General features: G+C 47.5%; 1 protein-coding gene across 1 annotated transcript in view; it reads right to left on the bottom strand.

Annotated features, from left to right (window-relative positions):
• The window catches only part of FLT1 (fms related receptor tyrosine kinase 1), a 103,918-nt gene extending 103,548 nt beyond the window's left edge, over positions 1-370 (bottom strand). Inside the window, exon 1 of the mRNA XM_085216089.1 lies at positions 74-370. Within this exon, the coding sequence (XP_085072215.1) occupies positions 74-359 (286 nt within the window). The 5' untranslated portion in view covers positions 360-370. The remainder of the gene's footprint in view (positions 1-73) is intronic.
• Positions 371-12,512: the final 12,142 nt, after the last annotated feature.

The following is a 12,512-nucleotide window of genomic DNA, read 5'->3' as shown; positions in this document are numbered from 1 at the left end:
GAGAGCCGCCGATGGGGAGCGTCCCGGAGAACCTGGGCCGGGCCGGGGGCGGCGGGAGTCGGCGAACTCCTACCTGCGAGCAGGAAGGCGGCTCCCAGCAGCACGGTCCCTGAGAGCAGCTGGCGGGGCATGGTCCTGCCCGAGGCGGCGCCGGGCTCTTTCCGTGGAGACGGCACAGAGGCGGAGGCGCCGACCGAGCTCCGACGGGCTCTCCTCGGTGCCGGGCTCCTCCCGCCGTGGCGGAGATAGCGGCGCGGCATCAGCATCCAGCGGCCCCGCAGCCCTCCCCGCCCGCCCCGTCCCGCGGAAAGGGAGTGTCCGCGGCCAGCCGCCCTGCCAGCTTCACCTCCCGCGGACATCAATTAGCGGCCGGCCCCGGCTTCGCTGATTTATAACTTCTCCACCTCCCACCGCGCACCCCCTCCCGCCCCCGGCACATCCTCCGCCGGGAGCACGCCCTCCCCGGGCCGCCTCCTCGCCGACGGCGGGCACCGACCGCTCCCCGCGGGGCTTTCATCCCGGGCTCCGGCCCCGCGGAGTTTCCAGCCCTGCCGCCTAACCCCGACTGTCCCGCACCAGCCCGGCCCAGGTGCGGTGCTCGGAGCTCCCCCGAGGGGATTGGGAGAGCGGCCCCGAGCGCACAGAGCGGCCAAGGCAGGGAGGGTTGCTAACGGTGTCCACAGCGCTAAGGATGTCTCAGGAGCCTACCCTGGCTATGGGACCACAGAATTAGGTCTTTGGCCTGATCCGATGCGGCTCTTCCTATATTTTTATGATACCGAGAAAGTCTCGAGATCATCTGCACAGAGCAGGTAAATGGGATCAACCCCTGCCTTAAGGAGAAGGAAATGGAGACACATTGAGACGCTAGGCAGCTGGTCCAAGGCCATAGGAAGTTGGTGACAAGAGCCACAAATAGAACGCAGATCTTCTGCATCCCACCAGATCATCCTGTGTGACAAAAAGGATGAGAAGTTGGTGTTGTTTTTAACTCAAGAACTGTTTAACTTTCAAGTTTAAAGTCGGTGAGAACGTTTCCTGCATGCTTCTATCCGACTCCTGTTCACAAGTGACACCCTAAGTTAAGAATTTCAGGCTGCGTTTTCCAGTCTTCCTGCTCCCAGCTGAGACCTTGGAAATAAAATAGTTATGGATATCTTCCCCCTCATCTGCTTGCACCATGGGGGGAAGAACCCAGAAGTTTTTTCCCGAAGAGGATGACTCATGACAAGTCACCTCCTCCAGAGGAGAGGACAGCAGCTGGGAAAACAGCCGCTCAATGAAGACAGTGCAGCCAGAAGTAGGAACTAGGACACTGGGCATCCTGACAGCTCAGACCCCCTAGGAGCCATGGCTCCTGTGCACAGAGCAAAGGGAACTGAATGTCCCTGCCTCTGACCAACCCAGTGCTGAGTACGTGCTGAGTCTGAGATGATGCAGGCCCCATCACAAACTCCGTGGCCATACCACACCAGCTCCACACCCTCTTCACACCTCCTACATCACAGCTGCATTCATTCATGGCCTCCAAAGACCACAGCACTTTGGCAAGACGCGTGTCCTTCCTTCTCCAAAGGATGTCCTCAGCTCCTGACCCACCCGAGGAGCTGAGGGAGGGCAAACCTGAAGACCTGCTCGTAACCCCTCATCACTCTCTTTGTGCTAAAGCCCAGGGGGGAGAGACATGGAGCTGACATGAAAACTGGGAAGACCTCAGTATTGAGATACAGGGAAGAAAGAGGCAGTGGACATTCCCTTGAAGCAGAATAAAAATGCTGTAGGAATCCTTTGCCTCGATGAAAGGCATCTCTGAACGCTTCATCTGAAGCATCTGAATTAATGGACAGGGCAGTTCCTATTTTTGTATATTATGGTATAACTGGTGACATGGAGAACATACTCGTCAGAGTAGCTCAGGTGCTGTGGCTGATAGCCACAGACGATAGGCAGTGTAAGCTCTTCATATCCAAACCTCAGGTACTGGTTGGGCCAGAACCATGATCTGACACTAAGAAGCATGTGGAATATACGAAGACAATTTTTATCTTTTGGGGTTTCAAGGCAGTTTTATGTTTTCTTCAGCTGTGAAATGTGGAAATGTCCCCCTTTCTAGCATTTATTAAAAAGGCTATCACTGTATACTTGAAAGGAAATCAGCCAAATTTAGAAGCTGAGAGTAAGCACTCTTCAAAATGTATCAGGCAAACATCTTTGCTTCAGGGCTATTCATCTCCAGCGCTACAGAAGCTGTGACAGATTGAGAAGAAACAGCCTTTGCAGTAGACATCATCAGTTTTTCACATTTGCTCACTGCCCAGCAGCACTGTACTGCTGATGAATTTCACCCTGCTCTGTTTGTGCCAAGCCTCCTGCCTGAGCAGCCCATACATCTGGCACCGAGATAATCAAGTTGTCAAGCATCGGCTTCCCAGTGTGCATCCCTTACCACTCCCTGGCTAGTGAGACTCACTGGAACAACACAGAAAGTGAGCAACAGGAAATCAGATTGAAAAGACGAGTAGTCAGGGCATTTGGTTGGAAAGGGGCCAAACCCAGCGCCGCGATCCGCCTTCAGCTGCAAAGAAACACAGACACCACCCTGAGCACGTAGGACCTCTTAGAGCTCAGTACTTAACTGAGGCACAACCTCATCTGCTCTCTGCCTGCCTTTCTGACTCTTGAGTGTCTGATTTCAAGAGCTAGGTGGAGTGGAGGGTCCTCTCAATCCGGATATGACTTCGTGGAGTTGCTAGGACACATCCTGAGGTGCTGGATTCTGCTCCCCATTGGAAGCGGAACTTGGAACATCCTGAGGTTTAGCCAGGTCTCTTGAGAGGAATCATGTGGGCAGTTACAGTGGATCCAACCAAAAAAAAAAAAAAAAAAAAAAAAAAAAGAGGCTGGAAAATGTTGCTCACACCAGTACCTGACCTGACTCTTTCCAGTCATGGAAGCAATTTTTTATTCACACTGGTACCCAAAATATTTCCCCATGGTACTGGTTGCAATGCTCAGAGCGTTACCTATCTGTTATCACAAACATCTGCACAGCAGGTGCCTGCCCTTAGGATAAGGCTGCATGGGATAGAGACACAGCTGAGGGACATCGTGATTTGTACTCACTGTACTCACAGAGACCTGGCAGAAGCAGCCGAGATGTCTTGGAAATGCTCTCACGTTCCAGCTGCTGGGAAAGATGGCAAAGCAGCACAGATTGGATCTCCCCCTGCAGGTCTTCCAGCAATCTGCAGTTCCCCGCTGATTTCTTTTTAGGAATACTGACAATTTAGGGAAAGGAGTATTTCAGTTGACTGCCTGAAAGCATTAAGATATTTCAGTCAGTGCTCCCTGCTCACTAGTGGGAGCCTGCCCTTACTCCATGCTGTAGTCCCTCACTGGCACTGACACAACTGTTTCTGGAGTTCAGTGTAAGAGCAAGTGTAAGTTGATGAAATAATCCAGAGTATATCTTGCCTGCTTTCTGTAAGGGGCTGTTCATACTCTGGGTTGTTTTGTGGATAAGATGTGCAGTACCTTCCCACAAAAGGAGATGCAGTGAGCTGGGATAGCTGGAAGAATATTGGAGCTTTCTATAGTGATCCAGCTACTGGGGACTGCAGCCTGAAGCAAGACTCCAGGTGAAATAGGTGCATGCTACTCAAAGCCTTTCTCTGGATCTTTTCCCCACTCTTTTCAGTGAGCTCTTTTCCGTCAGCATTATTTTTATGCCCTCTGGTTCCTTCTCCCTGTGGTAGAGACAGAGTTGAAACAACACATTATCTAGTCAAACCCATTTGCCATCAATATTATTATAATTCCAGCTGTTGTTGTCTGGATTAATTATGAGTGAACAAGAGATGCCACTACATTCAAAGCTGCATTTAGACCAAGGTAAATCTAGTTTATTTTCTTCAGTATCGTGAAAAGAGAAAGCTTAAAGTCTAAAATATGTGTATGTAAGTATATGTGAAGACAAAAAATACAGCTGTGGTTGGGCTTTCCTAGGCTCTGCTCTGTATCTGGGCAAAGTTTGTGCCAAGGACAACCAAAAGTTGCAGGAAAGTGTTAGTGATTGCAGGACAGCCTCACAGCACTGCTACCCATCATTCAGAGCAGGGAGCAACAGCTCTGAGCACCGATTGTGTCACCCCTTCATCTGCACTTCTTGCCATCTGCACCAAAGCTGCTCTAAGGGCAGTGGAGCAGGCAGCTGTCTGACCATGGCAAGGAAGAAGAGGCAATGGGAGCTCATGCTGTGTTCTTTTTTTATATTATAGTTCTTAGTACTGTTAGACAGAATCACAGAATAAAAGAATGGCTAGGGTTAGAAGGGACCTCAAGGATCATGAATCTCCACCCCCCTGCCACATGCAGAGCCACCAACCTCCCCATTTAATTCTAGACCAGGCTGCCCAGGGCCCCATCCAATCTGGCCTTGAATACCTCCAGGGATGGGGCATCCATAGCCTCTCTGGGCAGCCTGTTCCAGCGCCTCGCCACTCTCTCTGCAAAGAATTTCCCCCTGACATCCAACCTGAATCTTTCCTCCCTCAACTTAAAACCATTTCTAGTTCATAGACAACTGGCATGAACAGTTTGGTTGTTCACACTTCATTGGGAAATTAGGAAGCTAACAGTAAGAGCTTCAGCAGCCCTTGAGGGTGCTCTCTGGACGCAGAGAGCACCTTTTACAGGAATTCCATGGCTGAGATCAGAGTTTAGCCAACAAAGTCAGATCCTTTGCTGATAAAAAGAAAAAGAAATGGAGAAAGCTAGAGGTAAAGGTCTGCCCTTCCTGACCCTTGGAGTCTGCTTTCAAACTGAGGCTGTACCACTCAGTTTGTGCCATGTCTCTATGCTGCACCCAGTCCTGTACCATTGTGACTCTGTCCATTGCTCTACCTACTCCTCTCCTCTTGGGTCCACATGGCAGCATGCCAGTGAGTCTGTCCCTATTACTGGAAGCAAAGTCTATTGCAATACACGTTTTCTTTCAAAATACAACACAATTGGTTTTATATGTGTATTCAGCAATTTTTCACTAAACAGGAAAGAAAAAAGAGTGGAACAAGATTTTTTTTTTTCCCCTGAAAAATGCAAGTACAATAGAAGAATGCCAGTAAGCATTTCCACTGCATGCACATGTACGCGGGCTGGACCCCCCTTGCAGGCAGGCACACCTGCATCAATATGGGAATGACCCACTTGGGGCTGCCTGGGTCAGTGTGGTAGGGATGCAGTGCTCTCAGATCATCTTCCCTGCTGCTCAAACCTTGTCCCACAGTATTGCTTTTTCACTTTATCTGGGAGGACATATATGATGCCTTTCCTGAAGCCATCCCTACATGAACGTACCAGGATAAGTTCAGAAAGAGGCAAGACCACATGAAAAAAGCAATTGCATCTCCTCCCTGTGGAATCAGGCCAAGGTCACTGCATTTCAGTGGGAAAGACAACCAGAAGGTCAGCAAAAGAACCACAAAACCAAACCAAAACATGTCAAAAAGGGAAAACTACCCAAGAAAATATTGGGTCATAGAAAGAAAACCAGCCTTACAGTGCAGAGCTCTTTTCCTCTTACCACCCCAAACACTTGCCCTGGAGGAACAGTGCTTCCCTCACCATAACACAAAGCAGCTCTCCGAGCTGGGAGCCGTGCAGCTGCTGCTCACAGCAGAGCTGGTGACTCAGGGATGTGCACGAATACCAATGTCCTGATTATTTTGGAACAAACCAGACACAAAATGTGAACAAAAGCAAACAGCAATTTGACCACAGAAATGATGTTCACAGGAGCATCTAAGGAGGTGCAGTGGGAAATGTGGGATACGTGCAACACTTTCAAGGTCTTGTAGCACTGGTGTAATGCATATGGTTATCCCACACATCCCAAACTGCAGGGCTCATGTGATCCTTGCCCCAAGAGTTGGATCACTTACAGAACTGTGAGCGAAGTAGTTGCAGGAGAGAGGATTCAGGGCACAACTCTGGAGCTCTGGTGATGTCTCCAACTAAGCCAAATCAGTCGCAATGCGACTGCATTAGACAGGTGCAAAGAAAGAGGGAAGAAAGAGGGCCCACTGCAGGGTTTACCCAGAACCGTGCTGCTTCTGACTGCAAGCAGCGAGGAGCAAAGATGGGGCTTTACAGGGGAAGAAGAACAAGAGCTGCTCCAGCCTGGGAAAATAAAATAACTTCTTCTGTAATGCACTGCAGTTGTCTTCTTAAAAGGAGGAGGAAAAGAAACAAACAAGCACAAAACATAAAAAAAAAAACAAAACCAAAAACCCACAGAACTGGCAATAGGATAAGTTAAAAGACCATTTCACTTCCAGTTCCATGAGATACTTGTGGTGGTGAGGGAGGTCATTACCTATGTGATGCAACCGTGTCATTTCCACACTATGAAATTAGTGTCTTTGGTTCCTCAGTGAAGGAAAACCATAACCAGCAGGTCAGCACAACGTGAGGACAGAAAAGGACTGTCTGCTGACTTGGCAAGCCTCAGAACTTCCCAGCTGGCACTGAAACCCCACCTGGGAATGCTTCATCATCACTGAGTCCAGCAATAGTATCTAGCACGAGTCTAGCAGGGAGGATGAGTTGTGAAGAAGCTAATCTCATAGGCACTGAGGCTGCTGGTACAGCTTACGGACATCCCCACCTCTCAGAGCTGCTGACCTCAGGAGGTGCACTGAAGCTGTTGAAGTTGCTGTTTGTGAAAGAAAAAAGGCAAAAAGAGTGTGCCAAAAAACTTTGGTGCCAGGGATTCTGGGATCCCCAACCTGCAGAGCCTTCTTGCCAGTCCCAGCAAGGGACAGACAGCAGGACAGGAAAGCCAGAGCTCAGCTACAGCTACTGAATCAAACCCCACATTTGTCTGCACACTGCGTGGTAAGGAAGACCTCATCATTACCCCTGGATGCACTCAAGGCCAGGCTGGATGAGACTTTGGACGCCCTGGTCTGGTGGGAGGTGCGCCTGCCCATGGCAGGGGATCAGAACAGGATGGGCTTTATGGTTCTTTCCAACCCAAGCCATGCTGTGATTCTATTTTATTATCTGTGGTCATCTGAAGAACAGTCATCTTAAGGAAAGTCTATAGGACTTTACACACAACGTCTTGAGGTGAAGCTCACCCTAAGGGTCTACATCTATACCGAGTCTCTTTTAACCCCATGCTCTCTGTGGCTGTGCCCCTCTGAGCATCTCCAGGACTGGCTCAGGAAGACATTTCATGTTTTATCACCAGGAGTGAGGCTGTTCTGGGCAGGGCGTCAGGGTTCAGCTCTTCCCCTGCACCCAGAGGATGCGGCGAGGAGGCCGCTGCCGCTTCCCTTCCCGAGAGCCGAATTTCCCGGGGTGTGTACGGTCAGCAATAAAAAGAGAAACGCACGATCCAAGTTAATTTTCCACCCCCGAAAGGAAATTCTGCTTCCTGTATTATGCAAGGCTGGTGCCAACAGCACTGACACAGGAGTCTATTGTCCTTTGCACAAAGCCATGGTGGGGAAGGACGCCTGAGAAAATAGTCCTTGTGCAACAGCAAGGAGCTTTTGATCTTTGAGAGAGGAAAAAAAAAAAGAGAAAATTGGGTGCGTGCTGAAGGCTGGGAGGGATGCAGCGTCGGTACTGGCACCTTTCACTGTGCCTCCAGCCCCACACACACACCCAGGATGCTCCAAGTGCCTGTGAGTGCCTTCCCTTTTCCACACAGAGCAATCAGCTGACTTCAGACCTGCTTCCTACGTGTGCAAGATGGCACAAAGACACTCAGGACCAAGAGCCCCTTCCTGCCTCCCAGCTCATAGCCCAGCTAAACAGGGCTTACAGAGCCTCCAGTGCTGAGAAGGAGCTCCTGGTCCCCCTGCTGGGATTGGAGACACCGTAGCCTCCTCACTCTGTCCTGGGGGAATAGCTGCCACCCTGTTTGGTGCAACAACATGGATCCCTTCAAGCTGGTGCCAAGGCCAGCTGCAAGTCCCAGTGGCTCCTCAGCAGGAAAAGATAAGTCACATCTGAAGAGCCGCACGGCTTCCAAGCCACTTTGGGATGCATTTTTTCCTGTCAGAGGCTTTAAAAATATCATGCTTTTCTTTCCCTTAAATCAGTATAAAGGCTGGAACACTTTATTCCTACTGTAGAAGCATCATCTCAGTCCAAAAGAAGACATTTGAGTAGTTGGGTTCATTCAGTGTTGCCACTCCTTTCTCCTCATGCTCTCTCTTGATAAATCATTCTTAAAGAGTTAATCTTTCCTTAAAAGAGCTCTTAAAAGAACGTTTCATATTCTCAAAATAGTTCTTATAAACTTTCTTATTAGTTCTTATAAAGGCGAGTTCCTGCCTTTCTTAATGGGGCACCGAACCCATTTCCAAGGGAAGTCCACATCCAGCAGGAGCAGCGGGGTCAGGCTCTCACTCTGGCTGTTTTCTGGCACCTCTGCCCGCAGGATGAAGATGCTTTGAGACTAAGTACAAATGATGTCTCATTATGAGAAAATGCAAACCCTTTTCTTGAAATGTTTGCCATCAAAAAGAAAACCTAGTGTTACTCTTCAAATGTGTAGGCAGGATGATGCAAAGGCATTTTAGGGAAAGAGGATATGGGGAAATTTCAAGAACAACTATATAAAAATAGAAATGTATTTCATGTCCAAGAGCAGGTTTCGTTTAAGAAACCCTAAATCTTGCTCAATGTTTGTGCCTCCTTTGTTGCGAAAAAAAAATTAGAACAAAAACCCCAGAGCAGAACACATTGCCTGGCTTCACAGTGGCTTGCAAGGTGCTCTCTGCTGAATACATCTGGTTGCAAACAGTGTTGAAGACACCAGTGGCCCTCCAACACTACAGTTGTCTTCACGCACCCTTACTCCCCACTGCCAAGACTCAGATTTGGCTCTGCTGCTCCAAGCACGGTGTCTGACCCCAGCTTATGGGATCCATTTCAACCCAGCCCCAGCAATCCCTCAGCTGTCAGCAGGCAGCTCAGCTCCCAGGCTCCTTCCAGGCAGGAAAAGCTGTGCTCCTGCCCCTGGTACCCTTCCCCCGCCCTTAGATGTGAGCAATTCAAGTTTATCTCCTACAGACTCTGCCACAGACTCCTGTTATCTGGAATGAGCCCCAGAGGCACAAATCCTTAAAGGCATTGAAGTGCCTAACTCCCATCAGAATGAGGGATGTCGTTGTCTAAACACCTCTGATAATCACAGAGTTGCTCACGATTTGTGTAGCAGAGAGCACGTCAGTACCTGCAGGCTGACACAGGCAGGGGTTCTTTGGTTGTTACCGCTGCTGCTGATTCTGCTATCACTCAGCATCCGTGCTGTGGGGTACCCAAGCATCCAGGAGTTGGGATTCCACTGAAAGACTGCATTCAGCTGCCTTGTGCTTTGAGTGACGCCAGAAGCAGATTCGTCATGTTAAAGGCATGCTTCTGCTGCCTCTTCAATGATGGCTGATCACTGGGTATCACACGACCCACACTAAAACCTCTATCACCCAGCTATGGAAAAAAACACTCAGCCAAACTCAGGTCCCCACTGAGAATGGGTTGGGAACAGGAAGGATGCTGTCCTCGCACCCAGCTATGTCGGTACATGTCTGAACTTCTCGTGGCAAAACACAAAGTATGCTTTTGAATTTAGAAATGTGGGAAATGGCTCTCCTCTGCTGGATGCAGCCAGCAACAAAGTTAGGATGTCCATCACTTAGGTGAGATGGATGAGGATTATTACGAGAGGAAATAGGCACAGCCCTGCGGGATAGGATACACCAAACGAGCACCTAAAAATAAACTCTTTGTTTTTCCTGTTCCGTGAAAGCTATTGTTGAAGTTGCCACAGAAATATTTCATAACCGTGAAACAAAAAAAGCCACCAGGGAAGTAATCTCTTCTCTACCTGTAATTTCTCAGTACAGTAAACTGTGTAACATTTTCAGTGCACTTGAAGAAGTCAGTGCTCCTGGACGGGGAACAATTTGTAGGAGTTTATCATCATTATCACTCAAAAAAAAAAACCCATCATCACTATTGACAGATATAATTCAAACACTGTAAAGCAGCATCTGGCTGAAGTTGTCAGTTGTCTGCTTTGTGGGAGGTACATTTGCAGAAATGTTTTAATTTGAGAGGTCCCATACATTTGAAATAATCTGCCCAATTACACACAGTATGACTGACAGTGTCAGAAAATGAATTCTCTTGGTCAGGTCATCAGAATGAATCCTTCCACAGACACCTCATTCAGTCCCTTTCAGTATACAGAAGGATCCGGAGTGTTAGAAATGTAGTGCTATGACCACAGGAATGAAGGAAACCTGGTTTCTTATGTAACTTGAGGTTTCTGTGTTTGAGAAAGTGAGAGATCTGTTCAGTGCTTTTCCCGTGGGTGAGCAATCATAAGGCATTTAAATGCCAAGTGAGCCCAGGGGCTCGCTGATGACTAATGAGGTATGAGTTCACACTAAAGTCTTTTCCTTGGTTGTTTCTCTTATGGGTTCTCTTTGCTCTGCCTGGCCCTGATTTTCATGAAATCTGCAGAAAGACAATTAGCCTTAAAACCAATTCCTTTATATCAGCTAAACTGATTCCAAAGGGCTTTTTTGGTGAAAACTATGTAGGTACACATAGGTGCTCGCATACTTTAATTTCTTTAGAAAACAGTGCTATCTGCATACACTTCTTGCTGTTCCTGTTCTTTCTAAAGAAAAACTGTAGCAAAACCTTATTCCTCTTCTTAAGAGAAATTCTTCTCATTTCCAACCTAAGTGAAATGCCAGTTTCATGGGCACTCTGAAGAGAAGAAGAGGAGAATATTGCAAGGTTAAGAAAAAACAAAATGCAGTTATTTCAGAAGACCAAACTCAGAGAAAGGCAGCTGAAAGTTTCCAACCATCAAAATTGCACATTGTCTCAGAAAACAGTTGCACAATTGACACAAAGAAGGTGTCTGCAAAACTACAATCTATTCAAAAACAAATATGTACATCTAAAAGTGAATGTTTTATGCTTCACAAGAAATGTACCCACCTCGCTTTCTGCTCTCCCACCTATGGATCCTAAAGCTCTGTGCAAAAATTAATAGATGAAAATCCGCAGCATTTATGTGAGAGAAACTTGCCCTGTTCTGAACCCATCTTTTTCACTGTGACAACTACTGAGGGCATGGGAAAGCTTTACCAGCCTGCCTGTCCAGGATGGAAAACCTTGAAGGCCTGTGACCTGAACCCCGCTGAGGAGACACATGCTTACTCATTCATATCTTTTCAATGGCCCCACCATTTTTGACAAGACACTGTACCACTGAGTGACATGGTTTAACGGCATGGTGGGGATGGGTTGGTAGTCAGACTAGATGATCTTAGTGGTCTCTTCCAACCGTAATGATTCTGTGATTCCATGATTTTTGGCCTACACGCAGGGTTCAATTTTGTTGCCAAACACAAGTGTCTAATCTCACCTATGACAACCTGGGGCATGGGAGTCATTCACTCAGGGATAACACAGGTAAAGGATGCTCAGTCCCTCAATTGCAACATCCAGAGCATTGTCTGTAGGCCAGTGTCTGGGCAATGGAATGGTCCCTCAGGCTTTCTTAGTAACACATCTCAGGAAGCTGCATCTTCTCTTCTGGTTAATGTTAGAGATAAGACACTGATGAGTTCTTTTGAAATTTGTTGTGTTTTAATACCTCTTAATACCTGATTCTTTCTTAGGAATTTACTTTCAAAGGCATTTAGGCCTAGATTTAGACAAAGTCCTTGTAACTGATGTTTTTCTATGGCCTAGATGGCCAAGAGAGAGCCAAAAGGAAACACAAATCACGGAGACCAAAGTGGGCTTTGATTCACCTGACTGAAGACCATCATCGCAGCAGTGGGTGCAGGTAGACCTGGACCCACAGCAGAACTATCATTAATCTTTACACCGGAAATACTGAGGGGTTGCTGAGTTTAGGTGACTTAAAAGAGGCAGCCTGGATCTGGAAACAGTGCAGTAGTGTCACTGAAGCTATTTCTGAGCAAAGACACTCCACTGCAAACTGCCACAAGTGCTACTTGGTACAGCTTGACATGAAACACTGATGAAGTTCATCACTATGCCGTTATACTGTACCATAATACCTAAGATATTCCCAAACGTGTGGCTACGGTGGCTGCCTATATGTCATCTTTACCCCTATAAACTGAATGAGGAGTATATCTTGTTTTGTTTTCTTTTTCCCATTTAACACTATTCCAAGTTTGGGCAGTCTTTTGTTAATTCTAAGAGTACTCAGCTTTTCAGAAAAAGGAAAAGATTATGAGAATTTCTTGTAGGGCTATTACAATTCTTTTTTTGCTTGGTGAAAAGTAGGCTAATCTGCTTTTATGTTTATTCTCCCTTGATTCATTTGGCTTGCCTGCTTGAGTGGAGAATGTGTGTGTGTGTTCTTCTGGCTGAAATATGGAAATTAAAATTATTCTGTGGTTTACTGTTCCCAGAATGAAAATTAACTCACAGGCAGTAGC

Source organism: Meleagris gallopavo, chromosome 1 (genome assembly GCF_905368555.1).
Source record: "Meleagris gallopavo chromosome 1, MGAL_WU_HG_1.1, whole genome shotgun sequence".
Classification (NCBI taxonomy): Eukaryota; Metazoa; Chordata; class Aves; order Galliformes; family Phasianidae; genus Meleagris; species Meleagris gallopavo.
The sequence above is the reverse complement of the archived record's forward strand: the minus strand, read 5'-3'. Positions and strand labels throughout refer to the sequence as shown.